General features: G+C 45.4%; 1 protein-coding gene across 1 annotated transcript in view; it reads left to right on the top strand.

The window, feature by feature from the left end:
* Positions 1-348: 348 nt before the first annotated feature.
* ANXA2 (annexin A2) overlaps positions 349-15,061 on the top strand; it is a 42,195-nt gene continuing 27,482 nt past the window's right edge. The window contains exons 1-3 of the mRNA XM_045823588.1: positions 349-500; positions 11,146-11,204; positions 14,125-14,224. Of these exons, the coding sequence (XP_045679544.1) occupies positions 11,157-11,204; positions 14,125-14,224 (148 nt within the window). The 5' untranslated portion in view covers positions 349-500; positions 11,146-11,156. The remainder of the gene's footprint in view (positions 501-11,145; positions 11,205-14,124; positions 14,225-15,061) is intronic.

The raw sequence follows: 15,061 nt of genomic DNA, 5'->3' as shown, positions 1-15,061 counted from the left end.
CCGCAGCCCAGGGGAATCACGACTTATGTTTTTTGGACCAGTTTTTCGTTCCATTGCATCGACGCCAAAAAGAAAAAAGTGACTTAATGAAGCTCTGAGTCTACCAAAGTCTTGTTAATTTATTAATCTAAACCAGGGCTGAGCACGACATGTGGCGCTCAAGAAGTAAAATGAGGAAGGGAGGAAGAAACCAGGCCGACGGCCCTCGAAAGAGCCTTGGGGACGCCTTCATGGAGGGCAGGGCCGCGGGCGCGGGGGCCGCTTGGGCACGGAGAGGCCAGGGGAACGGTCCAGGGTGGGGCTGGCCCTCCAGGCAGGCTGGTCGGAGAGGGTGAGTCACCCTGACTCCGGGTGGGAGCGGACCGGGAACCAGGAGGCGGGGCAGGGCGGGGCGGGTCTCGCCTGCACCGGGAGGATGTGGCTGCTATAAAAGCCCCACCCAGGCCTGCCGGCTGCGCTCTGTTCCTGCGGACACTCACAGCTCTCTGCGCCCAGCCCAGGTAAGCGGCGCGCCCTTCCCTCCCGCTACCTCCCCGGGGGGCCGCTGTGCTAGCGGGGCTGGGAGACACCGGGAAGAAGACGGCCTTGCAAAGAGAGGCTCGAGCAACGGGGACTCTGTAGGCCATCAGACGGAGGGGCTGGGGGGCGGTCCGCACGGGGTTCTGCGGAGAGGGGGCGCAGTGGCAAGACGGTCCCACTGCAGTGAGAGTGGCCAGTTCTGCCCCGCGTTGGGGTACAGGGTAGAGGGACAGGGTCGTGCAGCCCCCCCCCCCCAAGTGTTCCCAGGAAGCCCGGAGAGGTGGCACAGGGGAGGGGTGGAAAGGGAGGCCCCACATTCCAGACGCACAAGGCGCGGGCAAGGTGTGGGGGGAGCAGGGCGTGGCCGCCCTGGGAGCCTCAGGTCCCAAGAAGAGCAGTAACGCGGGACATTTACCTCCACGTTTAACAAAAGCTTTACGGCCGTTTAGAAAGTAATCCCCATCTTTTACAAGTTACTTTACTTGAAACAAATGCGTTTTTGTGAAACTTGAACCGACCAGCTGGAGAGAAGCGGTGGGGGGAAGAGGAGGAGGGGTAGGAATTTTTAGTAGCAGCCCTGGTCCCCGAAGCGAAATGAAAACAAACAAACAAACAAAAACCCTTCAGTTCCTTCTCCTTTGTCTACGTTATCTTGCGAGAGAGCAACTTCTGATTTCCTTGTGTTTGGAGAGTTTCCCACTTGATTGACCCCTTTTGAATCAGGAAGGAAGTGTCCCTCCGGGTTCTGTGGGGAGGGTTGTCTTGATGATGCCACAGTGAGTCAGGGACTGAGGGTACAGAAAAGGGTGTGGCCCCTGGGCCTCTCCCTGCAGTTATGTGGAGTGGGTCCCAGCGCCTGCTGTGAGAGGGCTGGATTCCATAAACTGACGGTTGGGGGTGAACATCAATTTCCTTAGCTATGAAAGTGGTTTAAGGATGCCCATTTTTTAACCTCCATTCCCATAAGGTTATTATCAAAAATTTCAAAAAACATGTTCACTCAGAAATAAAATATGTAAAGCATACTGAAAACATTGTGCCAGGCAATTGTGGAATGTCATTTGTATGTTAAGATTTGCCATTTTAAAGCTATGGGTCTTCTGAATTTGTGTGTAAAAGGACAGTGGCCTTATGGGTGCACATTTGGTCTTTTCCAAGAACTGTAAGTTCTGGAGTCCGGGAACCTGGGGCCCCGAGTTCAGACAGATTCTGTTCAAAAGTGGGTGCCCCTCTGGAACTTGATGGTTTGAAAAACAATGCACTTACCCACTGAAACAATGTTATAGGAGGTGCTTAGGTTCCAGGCTAGCCCAGAAAACCTACTTAACATGCGCTGGTTTCTAAAGACTAATTTGGGTGGTGGGGTGATGGGGGGAGGAAAGGTGGAAGGGTAAGGGAAGGTATGTGGGTAGGAAGAATAAACCACCGAAATATATTTTTTGGAACTTTTATTAGTTTTAAAGTTGACGCAGATTAAATTACTTTAATTGGAAAATTATGTTTTTGCCCCCTCCTCCACTTTTCTCTGCCTTTCTCGTGCCTCCTTAGAGACCTTCTGTCCTGACAATTTACAAAAGCCTCCCAAGCTTAGCCACTTCTGCATTCCCTCCTCCTTCCTACCTCAGTGTCTTTAACACCCAGCTCGAGATTAGCAAATTGAATTTATTCATTTATGTACACTAATATTCTATATCAGGAATGATTGGTGATCCTAAAAAGCAATCCAGAGGAGTTCTTTAAAAAAAAGAAAAACTTATTACCTAAACAGATCTGTAATTTATAGAGTTAGAGGCTTTGGAATCAAGGCGACACATAATGTAATATTCAGGCAATGTGAAGGAAGATTTTAGATGAAGCCAAGTTCAGAGAGGCCAGTGGTGTTAAGATATTCCCGCTTAGCGCTTTCCTCCCTTCTCCTGATTCTGCCTATTTGCTAAAAGCTTCAAGAGTTTCTCCAAAATTGTCCCTCACATATGCAGTGGACGAGTGTGACCATCAATGTGCATTTGTTTTCAGTTGGGGGTTTATGATTTGGAGACCCCCAGATTTTGTAGTTTCCTGCAGTGCCAGATGACCTGCTTGGGTTAAATGCCCAAGGAATATTGCTGACTCACTGACTTTGCTCAGGAACTTGTTCTTGGACTGGCGTCTCAGAACTTACCATTCTGTGCTTGAGCTATTAAAGTGCTGTATTGATTGACATTAGGCCAGACATTAGGCCAGCAGTCCTGGCCATTAGTTTCCTGATTAATGTCTGATTGAAATAGTTTTTCTGGCAAGGTAGGTATCTTTCTGTAATTGATATTGATTTTGAGGTCTGTAGGCACTTCCTGCACCACTGGGCCTAGACTCTTGTCACCAACACAACACGCAGTCATGAGCCTTTGTTCTCATTCTGCTTGTGGCGGGGGGGGGGGGGGCGCCCTCTGGCCTTTTTTGGTTCATGGAGGGTGGGTGTGTCACACAGGAATCCTAGGCCCTGCTGGGCTGCTCTAGACATGCATTCATTCCACAGTATTTCTTAAGCACCTGTTAAATTCTACTCACAGTTACAGGCACTGGGGATACTGCAGTGAACAAAAGGGACAAAAAGTAGACAAAGTAAGTGAATTGTTGAGGCAGTAACTGGATTTTGAATGTTATACTTCCCCAAATCTATGTTAGTTCCCAAGCTTGGCTGGGGCTCCTTGTCTCTTTAACCCAGCTGTCCCCCAGATCTGAGCATCAGATTTAACCTTAGGGAAACTGTTACTTAAAGTTAATGTGACTTAACTTGTGTTCTGGATTGGATTGTGAGAATTCGATAGAAAAGGAATGCTCTTTTTGACATGAGAATCCACCCTCCTCATTTTCCCTCGTACCACACCCTATTCTAGTTTTAGGCTAACTCAGAGGAAATTCCAGTCATTAAAAAAAAAGTTTTTCCGCCCTTTCACAGTCTGCTGTATTTTTCCTTCTCCTATGGGCAGAGGCAGTCCCATCTACTTTGTTGGGGAGCAGGTCAGCAGGAGGGGTCAGGGAGACCCAGGCTTGTTCTGGGTGGTTCTCTGGAGATTACCTCCAAATCACCTTTTCAGGATACACCTGAAGTTTTTAAGCTGTCTGAGCTCAATCTTGTCAGAGAGAAGTCAATAGCACCCAGGTAGTCTAATCCTGGGCTTGGTGTTGGAAGTTCCGACTGACGGGAGTGGCTGTGACCGGAACTGTGCCCTTTGTCTCCCTGCCACTCCCAGTCTGCTGCACACAGCTCACAGGAAGTCAGAGTCCCAAGGCCACTCTTCAAATCCTTCCTCCTTTCCACCTCCTTCCACAGGAGATGTAGGTTACATTTCAACCTTGCTCATTGGACAGAGCTTGGACCCAATAGCCTTGATAGGACAGAGGTGGGGTGCTGAGCTGGGGTGGGAATGGGCTGCATATCATGAAGAAAAAGAACGTGCCCTCCAGTGAGCTGGCCAGGCTTTGCAAAGATTTGTGCAGAAGCTGGGAATTGAAGGCCCCAGCTCTGAATGTGTGTGGCCCTGGAATTGCACTGGAAATGCTCAGTCTGAGGGAGAGAAAGGAAATTGAGGAAGGGAAGTGCATTGGAAAAGAAGGAAAAAAAGACAGAATATGGAAAAACCTGGTGTTGTAAACCCTCCCAACTTGTGACTGGACGCTTAGTGTGTGCTGGGCACTGCGCTCAGTCAGACCCATTAGAATACCAGAGTGAGTAACACAGAAACTCCATGGGCAGGTAGAATGGAAGACTGCCTAGATACACTTGGCTCTGAAATGTCAGACACACAACAGCCACAGGAGCACGGAGCAGGGGAAGAGGTAACAGCGCTGTTTGTGTCCAGAGGCCTCATGGGGATGTTAGCTGGTTGCGATTGAGAGTTCCCAGTGGAGGGAACTCAGAGAGCCCTGGCCTGAAGGCAGCAGGACAGTGCTGAGGGTTTGGAGAACAATTGCAAGTGCAGTCTGATTTGGGGGCTGGTGTGCTTGCGTGTGTGTAAGAGATATTTATGAATCAGTAGGTAAAGTCCAGTGTGTGAGTTTAGGCCTTTTTTCTGTTGGCAGCAGGGCCCCATTGGAAACACAATTTGCAGGCCATAAAATGCTGAAATTGATTTGTAGATGTGAAGGCCTTGATTTCTCAACTCTGAAAGTGCTTCCTGCCAACTGAGGTCATTCTTCCCGCTGGTCTCTCTCCGCCCACTCCATCCCCAGATCAGGAGACTGTGTATGGAGAGGCTCTGAGAGCAGAAGGCTGCAGCCTGTCTGTAGGTAGCAAACAAAAATGGATTCCCATCAGGCAATACAAGGGACAAGCCAGAGCAAGTGCTGTGTGTCCGTCCTGCTCAGAATGATCATGGCCGCTGGGCAGAATTCCAGGATTTCTGGAGATGACTTGGCCCTGTGACTCAGGCATTAATTAAGACCATAAAACCAAGGAGAAAGTATGTGCTTTCAGTACGGTTCTATTCAATAAAAATGCTTTGGGGGTTGGAGTGTGGAGTACAGGGAGAATTTCCTGCCCACCCCCCCTCATGTGTTTCTTTTTCTCCCCTTTTGGTTTAGAATTGCTGTCTGGTCCCTTAGACACAGCATTTTGCACAGTAAGGTTTTTGGTGGGGAAGCCCAGCCCTCCACCTTCCTCCACCCCCCTCCTTTTTTTGGTTTTAAAAATCCTCTTTGTATCATCGAGTCCCTGATTGATTCAGCATGGTTGCTAGGGCTGTGTTTTGTGGAGATGTGTCAACACTACAATGAAACTATAAAGTGGGCGTGTCAGCGAAACTGTGGGGTTAGAGTCAGATTCTGCTCTGCAGACCAGCTCTGTTGCAACACGCTTTTGTTCCTGCGAATTAATGTGTGGTCTTCCTGGAGCTGGTTCTTAATTCATTTCAGTAGAGCTTATTCTTACTATTTCAAGTGTTGACTTTTAGGTTTACTTTTTTGTTTGTCAGTTTCAACCTGTTTGCAAACTTTGTTTTACCTTTCTTTTCTGGAGAGAAGTTAAAGCTGTTTCACTTGTACTGTGTTTGTTCTAACTGTGTATTTGAAGTGAAACAGTAATACACAAGCCAATCTATAGGGTTTTTTTAAAAAGGACAAACCCTTAAATTATCTTTAAGCTAGTACTGATGCTAACTGTAAATTACTTGTTTTTCAACAGGTTTTCATTAATGTCTAGATTTTTACTCAAGTTAAGAGCTCTTGCAGTCAGACAATTAACAGTTTCATTAATGAATGTTTTAAAGGCCAGAGGAAATTGTTCTGTTTCTGTGGTAGGGTGGAGCTGAGTGAGTCTGTTCTCACCCGGGTGGGGTGGTGAATTGTTTCAAACCAGTTTGAAGTTGGTGTGGGTCTTTCAGTAAGCCTCTCTATTTTCTTAAAGGAAAAACTTTCCCTGATCATTTTAATGATCTTGTCTAGGAACCCAGCCCTTCTCTGGGAATGGAAGGTACTGGTATGTAGAGGTACTCATCAACAGATAGAATTTGCTGATTTCTTTTTGCATGTCGAAACCAGTTGGAGATCTGGGTGAGGCTGATGTGTCGGCAGGAATGATGCAGGCTGCCACGTCCGTGTTCTGTACAGCAGCCTGCCAGAGAGAGAGTGCTTGTCCTGCTTGAAATGCTCTTAGGAATTTTACGCTGCGATGAGGAATCAGTGGGAATGGAATCACCTCACGGCACGTAGACTTTATCTTATTTTCATTTAAAGCAATAGGTACATTAAGACAGAGCTATTATTTTCAGTAAGAAAATTCAGCCTCCAGAGCAAATGTTGTGAACAGATACTATGAGTATTGGGAACAAATCACATTAGCTTTCTGGCCCTCCAGTATTCCCGAGCTTAAATTTGCTCCATTCGAAAATTTTTGTTTTAGGCCTCCGCAAGGCTTGTTTTAAGCCTGTTCTCTGGTTCTCCTGACACTTGGGGACAATCTCCATCCCACCTTCCCAGGCTTTCCCCAAGTTTCTCTGGAGTCTTCCAGGGTCATTGCCTTTCTCCAGCTAGGCAGTGCCTCACCCTTTCAGCTCTTCTACTGTTTAGCTGACCTCACTTCTACTGTTTTTATCTTTCTTTTGATGTCTTCATCTTTTAGAATAGAGAACCGTTGTGGTGAAGGGGAAGGGGCAAAGACCCCAGAGTTGGAGGGCCCAGATTCTGGCCGTCTCCCCCTGCTCATTGGCTGGGTGCCCTGGGCCAGTCGCTCAGGTGTCTCACTGGGGCGAGCAAGGAAGAGAGCTGAAGGTCCTGCAGGGTGGGGCCTGCATTTCACAGTTGTGGGCGTCTCTCCCACTGCCGTGAATGCAGTGCAGGCCAGTGCGTGCTTGTGCGGGGGTTGACAGATTACTTGAATGTTACCAGGGCATGTAACCGACAGTAGCTCTGCCAGGACTTTGACTTTCAAGAGTAGCAGCACACTAGCACAATCTCATTAATCAAATATACTATATTAAGCTAATGTTTTAACAAACATAAGTGGGAAAGCCAACTATTTCTTCTAGAGACTAATCAATCATTCACATAATGATTTTGCTTTGTCAGGGGGATTAGATTCAGTAAAGAAACAGGGGCTGTGGTTTATGTCTAAGGTGAAATTAAGTTTGCCATTAAGCTTGCATGAAATAGGAAATATTTATATGGATTCAAAAGACATGCATGGAGTTATAGCAAATTTCATGGATATTACTTTGTAGTTATTGGAATTTTTGCTTTTCCAGCAGGACGTATAAATAAAACATGTATAAACTGTTAACTATGTAAAATAGCAGCTTATTGTTTCTAAGTGTACACTTAGTGCCTAGAATGTGCAAAGACACCCTTAAATCTGTGGGTAAACTGAGACTCAGGGAGATGAGGTGAGACATACTTACTGCCTGCTACATTGAATTGAACTTAAGCATTTGCTGTCTGAATACTTGGTACATGGCAGGAACTCAATGGATGAATCTAGTAGCATCAGTAAGTGCTTCCGGCATTGAAAGGAGGGAGAGAGCTCTGTGGAATGGGAGCTGTGGCTGCCCCTTTAGTGCAGACACCACAGTGGTGGTGACTTGAGGGATGGGCAGGGTCTATAACCAGAAGAACAATGTAGGGTAAAGAGATGGGGGAGGAATGACCAATCAGGGCTCCGTGGATTAAAGGAGTAAGGTATGTTAGGTGAGAAGGAAGTAACAATTTGGCTTAAGTCCACTTTTGCTGGGGAGTGGATAGAGGGCACTGAGGCTGGGTTCCCACGTGGAGGCTGGGTTCACAGGCCACTCCTGGAGAGCGGGACTGAGCTAGAGTATGAGACCATCACTGAAAGATGGACATTGAGTTGGCGTTGGTGGTACAGTGGTGCGCATAGCTGCCTTCCAAGAATGGACATTGAACAAGATCAACTAGAGGAATTTAATTGATGGTGGCACATGGGACTGATTTGATGAAAGAGCAGCATAACTTGTGGACAGTAAAATGGAAAGGAAGATTTGTGGGATTTTTAAACACCTCTATTTTCTGTCTCTCCTCAGTACGTTGTGGCTATGGGAGAAGAATGACCATACATGGAGAGTGTATATCGGACTGTCTTTGATTTGGACCTACTGGGGTGGCATGTGGGACATGGTTATGGTGGGCAGCTGTCTGCAAAGCCGGTGCTCAGAGCTGGAAAGGCAGCTCGAGAGAACTACACAGTGAAAACATACTGTGCCTCTGTGTTTGAGATTTCTTAGACATCGGAACCAATGTGAGGTCCTTGATTTAATAAATAAATGGAATTTAATCCACACTTCCTTGAGCAGAAACAACTCTGTTTGCAACGGACTTACCAGTCCTCTGTGTGTTTTGGCAGTTTTATTTCTTAGGGGTACACAGTGGGGACTAGAATTCTGCAAGGCAGGTGACAACAGTTTTACTCTTCAGTGCAGACCTGGTCAGTCCACTTTTCACCCCGCCCCAGGGGCAATAGTCAAGGCCAGGGCTCGAGTGGGTGTGTCCAAAGCAGAAGCATTTTATCTCTGCTTTGGTGATTCTCAGGCCGAAGGATACTGATGAGACCCTACGGAATGTTTGTTGGCCCAAGGTGAAATTGGAGGTTTCTTGAGCACACTCAAACTTGTTTGTCTTACAGAGAATCTCAAACTTAGTCTTTAACTGACCTAGCCACTTCAAAGGCTGGGAACCAGGATTGGACTTTGAGACCTGTGCTGTCCAGTAGAAACAGAATGTGAGCTGCATATGCAATTGTAAATTTCCTAGTAGTCACATTAAAAAAGAAAAAAGCCCTGGCCCAATGGCTCATTTGGTTGGAGTGTCATCCCATACACCGAAAGGCTGTGGGTTCGATTCTCGGTCAGGGCACATACCCAGGTTGCAGGTTTGATCCTTGGTTGGGGCACATACAGGAGGCAGCCGGTCCTGTTTCTCTCTTTGTCTTCCTCTTCTCTCTCCAAAAGCAATAAACATATCCTTCGGCGAAGATTAAAAAATATTTTAAAGTAAAAGAAACAGGTAAAATTAAATTTAAATAGTTTTTTATGTGACCCATTATACCCAATACATCATAAATATAATATATAATCAATGTAGAAATTATTGAGAGATTTTTACATTTTTTTCTCATTCTAGGTCTTTCAAATCTAGTGTGTACTTACACTTAAAGTACATCTCCGTTTGGACTGGACATTTTTCAGTTGCTTGATAAGCCACATGTGGCTGGTGGCTACTCTGTTGGAGAGTCCACCTCCAGAGCAAGACTTTGAGAGAGAGAAAAATAGCCTTTCTTTTTAGGGTAGTGTCAGGTTCCCAGAGAAACTGCGTGGAAAGCTCCCGTGTATTCCCAGCCCCACACGTTCACAACAGCCCCGCCTGAGTGGCACCTTTGTCACAACCGATGGCCTACATTGGCCTGTCACTATCGGCCAACGTCCACAGTTCACATTAGGGTTTGTTCTTGGTGTTGTATGTTCTGTGGGTCTGACAGAGGTGTGATGACATGTATTCACCATGAGAGTATCATACACAATAGTTTTATGGCCCTAAAAATCCTCTTCGTTCCACCTGTTTATCCCTCCATCCTTCGCTTCTAATCCCAGACAACCACTGATCCTTTTGCTGTCTCCTTAGTGCTGCCTTTTCCAGAATGTCAGATAGCTGGGATCATACAGTATGTAGCCTCTTCAGATTGGCTTCTTTTGCTTAGTAGTGTGCATTTCAGTTTCCTTCATGCCTCTTCATAGCTTGATAGTTTCTTTCATTTTTTAGGCCTGAATATTACTCCATTGTCTGGATGTACCACAGTTTATTTATAGAGGAAGACTTTGCAAATTAGGATTATATGCCAGCACTAGGATATTTGGGGGTGGGTGTCTGAGAGTTGTGAGAGTGGGGGGAATTAGAATAGCTGTGATTTTCTTTTTGCTGTGCTTAAAAAACATCTGTGGGCATTCAGAAGAGAGAGGAGAGGTCTAGGAGAGAGATGGGGATGAAATCTTGCAGAAATATATCAATAACCAAAACAAAGGTGAATCCTCTTCTCTTACACCCCCCCCCGCCTCCACCCCACACTGAGCCTGGAATCCCCACCCGAGTGAGTTTAGAGCCTTCTGATAACAGAAAGTGTCCATGTCAATTCTCCCTCCAAGCCAGTTCTATGAAAATAATTAGACTAAGCACATTGTTGGAAGAGAACAGAAAGCTGAATTTGCATGGATGCATTTTCGTTGATCAAATAATATTAAGCACAAACATACCAAAGCAGGAGATGCTACAATTCAGGCTTTACTCTCACTGTTCGGGATGCAGCTCTGCTGTTTCCTTTATTTGGGGACAGCTGCCGCTGAACAACCTGCCTTGGCTCAGGTGAGACAAATCTCATGCCAGTCGAGCACTCTGCATTGGCAGGGGCTGGCGTATCGATTCCGAGAACTGTGTGATGGCAAAGCCGGAAAGCCAATTCATCAAGCTACAGTGCCACAGCCCGATGAGGTGTATTAACGGGAAGATGACTTCATTTTGGCCATTTTGAATCATAAATGCAAGGATCAGTCTTTTGTGGAATGCCTTCATGTCAGAAAATCTATCCCCTGTCTTTCTCATTAACAGTTTAATATCTTCTAAGCATCTGTGAGCTACACAAGTAATTACGGATGGTAATTAAGGGTTCCATTTAGGAATGGGCCAGGATGAGAACGGTATTGATTTTGGTTCACACTCAGAGTTTTCAGGCGTCTTTCCATATGTCAGATTACTGGTGAGAAGTAACAGAGGTTGTGACAGGTTTGGCAAACTTACCACTTCACACGAGAAGTGGAAGGCTCGGTTCTAGCCTGTTGGAACAACAAGCTGCTTTAGTCTGGAAGAGCATGTTGTTTCTGTATTCACCAGTCAACCTTCCCAGCCCAGCTTCTGTTCCAACAGAGCAGGCGGAAGGCAGGCCCGTGCAGTAGCCCGTCCCAAACCTGAGGCACACTATCACCAAACTTTAATTTCCCCAATCATGAGACGGGAATTGCATGTATTTGTAAAAATTACTTTAATATCTTCAGATGAAATGGTCCAAGAAGTAGAGATTAGTGTAATGAATCACAGTGCTTCCAGGGAAAGGAAAGCCTCTTCCTAAAGACATTTTGCTTTATTTTTTTCCAGCTGCTTCCAACATGTCTACTGTTCACGAGATTCTGACCAAGCTCAGCTTGGAGGGTGATGTAAGTATATCATTTTCACTTTGTGTCGTTTTTGCAAATTGGACATCTCTGGATAGTGCTACTACTCCCTTTCCTTGGACATCTAAGAAAATGGGGCAGAATTCAGATAGTCATTCCCCGCTTGGTTCCTCTTTCTTCCCATTACTTTAGCCGTTCTTAGTACCTCACTTTGAAAGCAATGTCTTGACTCAAGAAACTTTTTTGGTATCACATTAAAATAGGACAGACACTAGTGACACTGAGGTGGTTAGAATTTTGTTCCACTATATATTTAGCATGTCAGTGGTAGTAATTGTTATGATGATGTATGACTTTTCATGTCATGCCCTGGGATTTTATTAATGGCTGGCCATCTCAAAAATGATCCTGAGTGTTTGGGACTTCTTAGTATCCCAGAGGTTATTCCAGACAAGAACTTATACCTTTTTTTTTTTTAAATTTAGCACCTAAGAAAGCTTTTTTTCCCAAAGAATTGGGATGTTTGTCATTATTCTTCTTTTTTAAATAATGGTAGTACTATAATTCATTATGTTTCCTTTTTTGCTTTGGCTATCAGGGAGCTCAGAATTATTTTTAATTGTCTTTCCCAGGAAATATGTGACATGAAAAGTCTGATGCATTTGCTTTTTTGTCTTATAGTTTAAAATTTTTAACCTATATATGAGGTTATGTCACTACAAGTACTTTGAGAATCAAGTAGAATATAAATTATGAATATGTAAAATATCTAATTATAGCATGCATTTTTTAGGTCATCTTGGGGAAATAGCTTTTACAAAATCTCAGTACTGGTTTGTAGGCAGATCTTGGAGATATTTCAAAATATTCTCTCTATTAAATTAAAATACAAAGAAACTCAAAGTGGGCTGACAGCAGCTTGGACCATGTGCTCATGGAACCTCTGTTGTCCAGGGTGCTCGCCTCAGAGCGTTCAGGAGGATGGCGTCCCAGTGAGCACAGTGTGTGGTGCGTAAGCCCGTGTATGTCCCTGATCTTTCCTCTTGGAACTTGTGCACAAGGGTGTTGGCAACAGTACAAGCTGCCATTGAGGTCCAGACAAGTCCAGGAGCTCAGTGTTTTCTTTCTTTAATGGATCTTACCATTAGATTGTTTTTAGCATCAGGTTTCCTGAGAGGGCTTTTCATGCAGCCTCGGGAGCTGCTGTACTCCTGTGCAATGCATTTCTCTGTCCAGTGGGATGTGCCTGCCGTAGAAAATGGCATGTTTCCCCCAGTATTTTGAAAGATCACTTTTGCCTCAATAATTTGATTTTTGGATGAGTGATTTTACAGATAATAGGTTCAGTTATCCGTTTCATTTTGTTTCCATAGATACTAAAAAATTATGCAAAACATGCCCCTACTCACTGTTTTGGAATAAGATGCCATGGCACCTGGTGCATGAAGCCATATATGATATGGCTCAATGACCAGACTGTCTGCCTTTGTAAGTAACTGATGGCATTGTTAATAAATAGGAGGATTTTTTCCTTAGATTTCCATCCACAGTTTGTAGCCGCCATAGCAGACAGCATTTCAGAATAGCTCTGTGTTCTTACCTTTTCCTGAGCATGCCCTCCATTTCCATTCAGTTAATCTTACTGGAACGTTTCAGAAGTGAAGTTAGATGGCAAACACCTTGATATTTTATTGTGTTTCAGAGTTGTAAGTAGGAACTGGATTTACTGCTTGGTCAAGGTGGTTACAAGTACATTTTGAGATGTTTTGTCCCGTTCTGAACTTAGATTTCTGGCTTGTCCCAGGAGACATTTAAGAGGATGGCCTCTTAGTGGCTTATCTGTACAATCTCCATGCTAGTAACAGCAACTGATGGGGGAGCTGGGTGCCTGCATCGTAATGCCTGTGGGCGGAGGTAGGTCAAGGCACCTTAGTCTCTGACTCTTTCCAGAAACCGAGCCAATGACATTCATCACATTATGATGTATGTACCGAGGGAGGCAGTGGGAGGATTTCAGGATGGGGAACATTGACGCTGAAGGTGGGGTGGTGGTAGGTGGCACCACCAGCCATCAGCTAACCAAAACCACATTGCCCATTCTCTTTTGTCTATCCTTCGCTTTGGGGCTAGGTAGCAGGGGCGGGGAAAGCTGCAAGAGCATGTCCAGGAAGTAGGCAAGCTGACACTTTGGATGAGAGAACTGTTGTAGAAGCAGGCCATTGCCCTCAACTCAGTCTGGGTGGGTCCTTCTGACCAGGAAGGGGAATGTAAATCATTGGAAAGGAGGAAGGCATGTTTTACAAGGCAATAAGAAAACCCTAGGAGGAGTGGTAGGCAGAGGGGATAGTGTGGAAGGCAGCAGAGGGGAGGGGACAGAGGCGAGAGAAGAGCAGGAGGAACTTGGTTGACACGAAGGAGGATGTGGGCCCTGTGCCTGACCACCTGGGAGCCACAACAGTGGCCACAGTGGAGGGGCTTCCTCATTTACCTGATAGAGACAAGCAGGCAGGTGTTTTACATTTGCTTTTAAAAGAGTGGTGAGCTCAGCCAAAGAGCCCAAGAGGAAATTCATGTGCCTGTTGCAAAAGCTTGGCTAAACACACTTGTTATTCAGGCATCCCCATATTTTCAGTTTGTTTTGAATTGTTGCCAGCCCAGTTTTAATGCTCTTCAAAACCTTCCCAAATAAACAGGTGCTTTCAAGTGCTCAGCTTTGTGTTGTCTGCTTTTGAGCTTACACTATTAAGATAAGTGGAAATAGAGACAGCATATTGTAAACTCGAGGGGCCTTGGAAGAAGAATTCTCATTAGAAAGAATCAAGCTCCTTATAGTTACTGAGTCTAAGAATGTTTTGAATTGTTAAAAAAGAAACAATAGGAAAAAATCTATTTGAGAAATCGATATTTCAACAAGAGGGACTTAAATGTGTATGATTCGGGTATGTTTCTTTTTCGACCTCAGCACTCCACACCCGCAAATGCATACGGGTCGGTCAAAGCCTACACCAACTTTGATGCCGACCGGGATGCTCTGAACATTGAAACGGCCATCAAGACCAAAGGTAGGTGATACATTTGTCCTCTCGTCAGGCTCTGACTCAGGTATTTGCAGTTGTCCCTTGAATCTCCATACTTTGGTCATCTGAAATTGTTTTAATGGAGTAGAGCTTTAATGGAGTGGGTTCAACCTTACCTTACCCCCATACCTGTTTACTTTCCTCCCTCCTTCCTTCTCCCCCTTCGGAGAGAAGAGATGTAAAACACTAGACAGCACTGTAACCAAATAGCACACTAACATGGAAATAGGCCTCAGCTGAGAGCCAGGAGGCCCAGTCCCCTGGGTGTGCGCTTGGGGCCCAGCTCCACCCTCTGAGGCCTCAGTGCCTCTTCTGTGAAGGAAGAAGTTGGTCATGGGGGCCCCTAAGGGCATTTTTGGGGGGTCCTGATTGCCCTTGAATTTCATTACTTTTGTTGGGAAAATGCTGGGGAAATTTTATGCCTTTGCTCTTTAGGTTGATCTAATGAGAGAAAAATTCAGACTCTTTTTTTTACCCTACTAGTTAACACTACCCCTGAGGCCTGGACATAAAAGAGTTGTTGGATTGAGTCTGTTTCCTCGAGTTCCAGGATGAGTAAGGGAGGACCAGCAGGCACAAAGCCTCCCTATCTAAATCCAGCAGATAAAGCATTTAATTGCGTGCAGTTGAGCAAGAGCTTGTTCAAGTCATCACAGTATTTTCCCTGTCTACAGCAGTAAATGTTCTGACTTTCTGGGCTTAGGTGTTAACGAAGAATGTGTCTTTGAGGTTGCCCCACCCCCCAAATCCCTGGAAACATGGCAATTATTGGAATGCTGTGATTCCACCATACTTGTTCTCCCTTCTGGACTTCCTTTCCAC

This window comes from Phyllostomus hastatus, unplaced genomic scaffold (assembly GCF_019186645.2).
Source record: "Phyllostomus hastatus isolate PE091 unplaced genomic scaffold, TTU_PhHast_1.1 phas_scaffold_501, whole genome shotgun sequence".
Lineage (NCBI taxonomy): Eukaryota > Metazoa > Chordata > Mammalia > Chiroptera > Phyllostomidae > Phyllostomus > Phyllostomus hastatus.
Note: the sequence above shows the minus strand (reverse complement) of the source record. Positions and strands in the feature narration are given on the sequence as shown.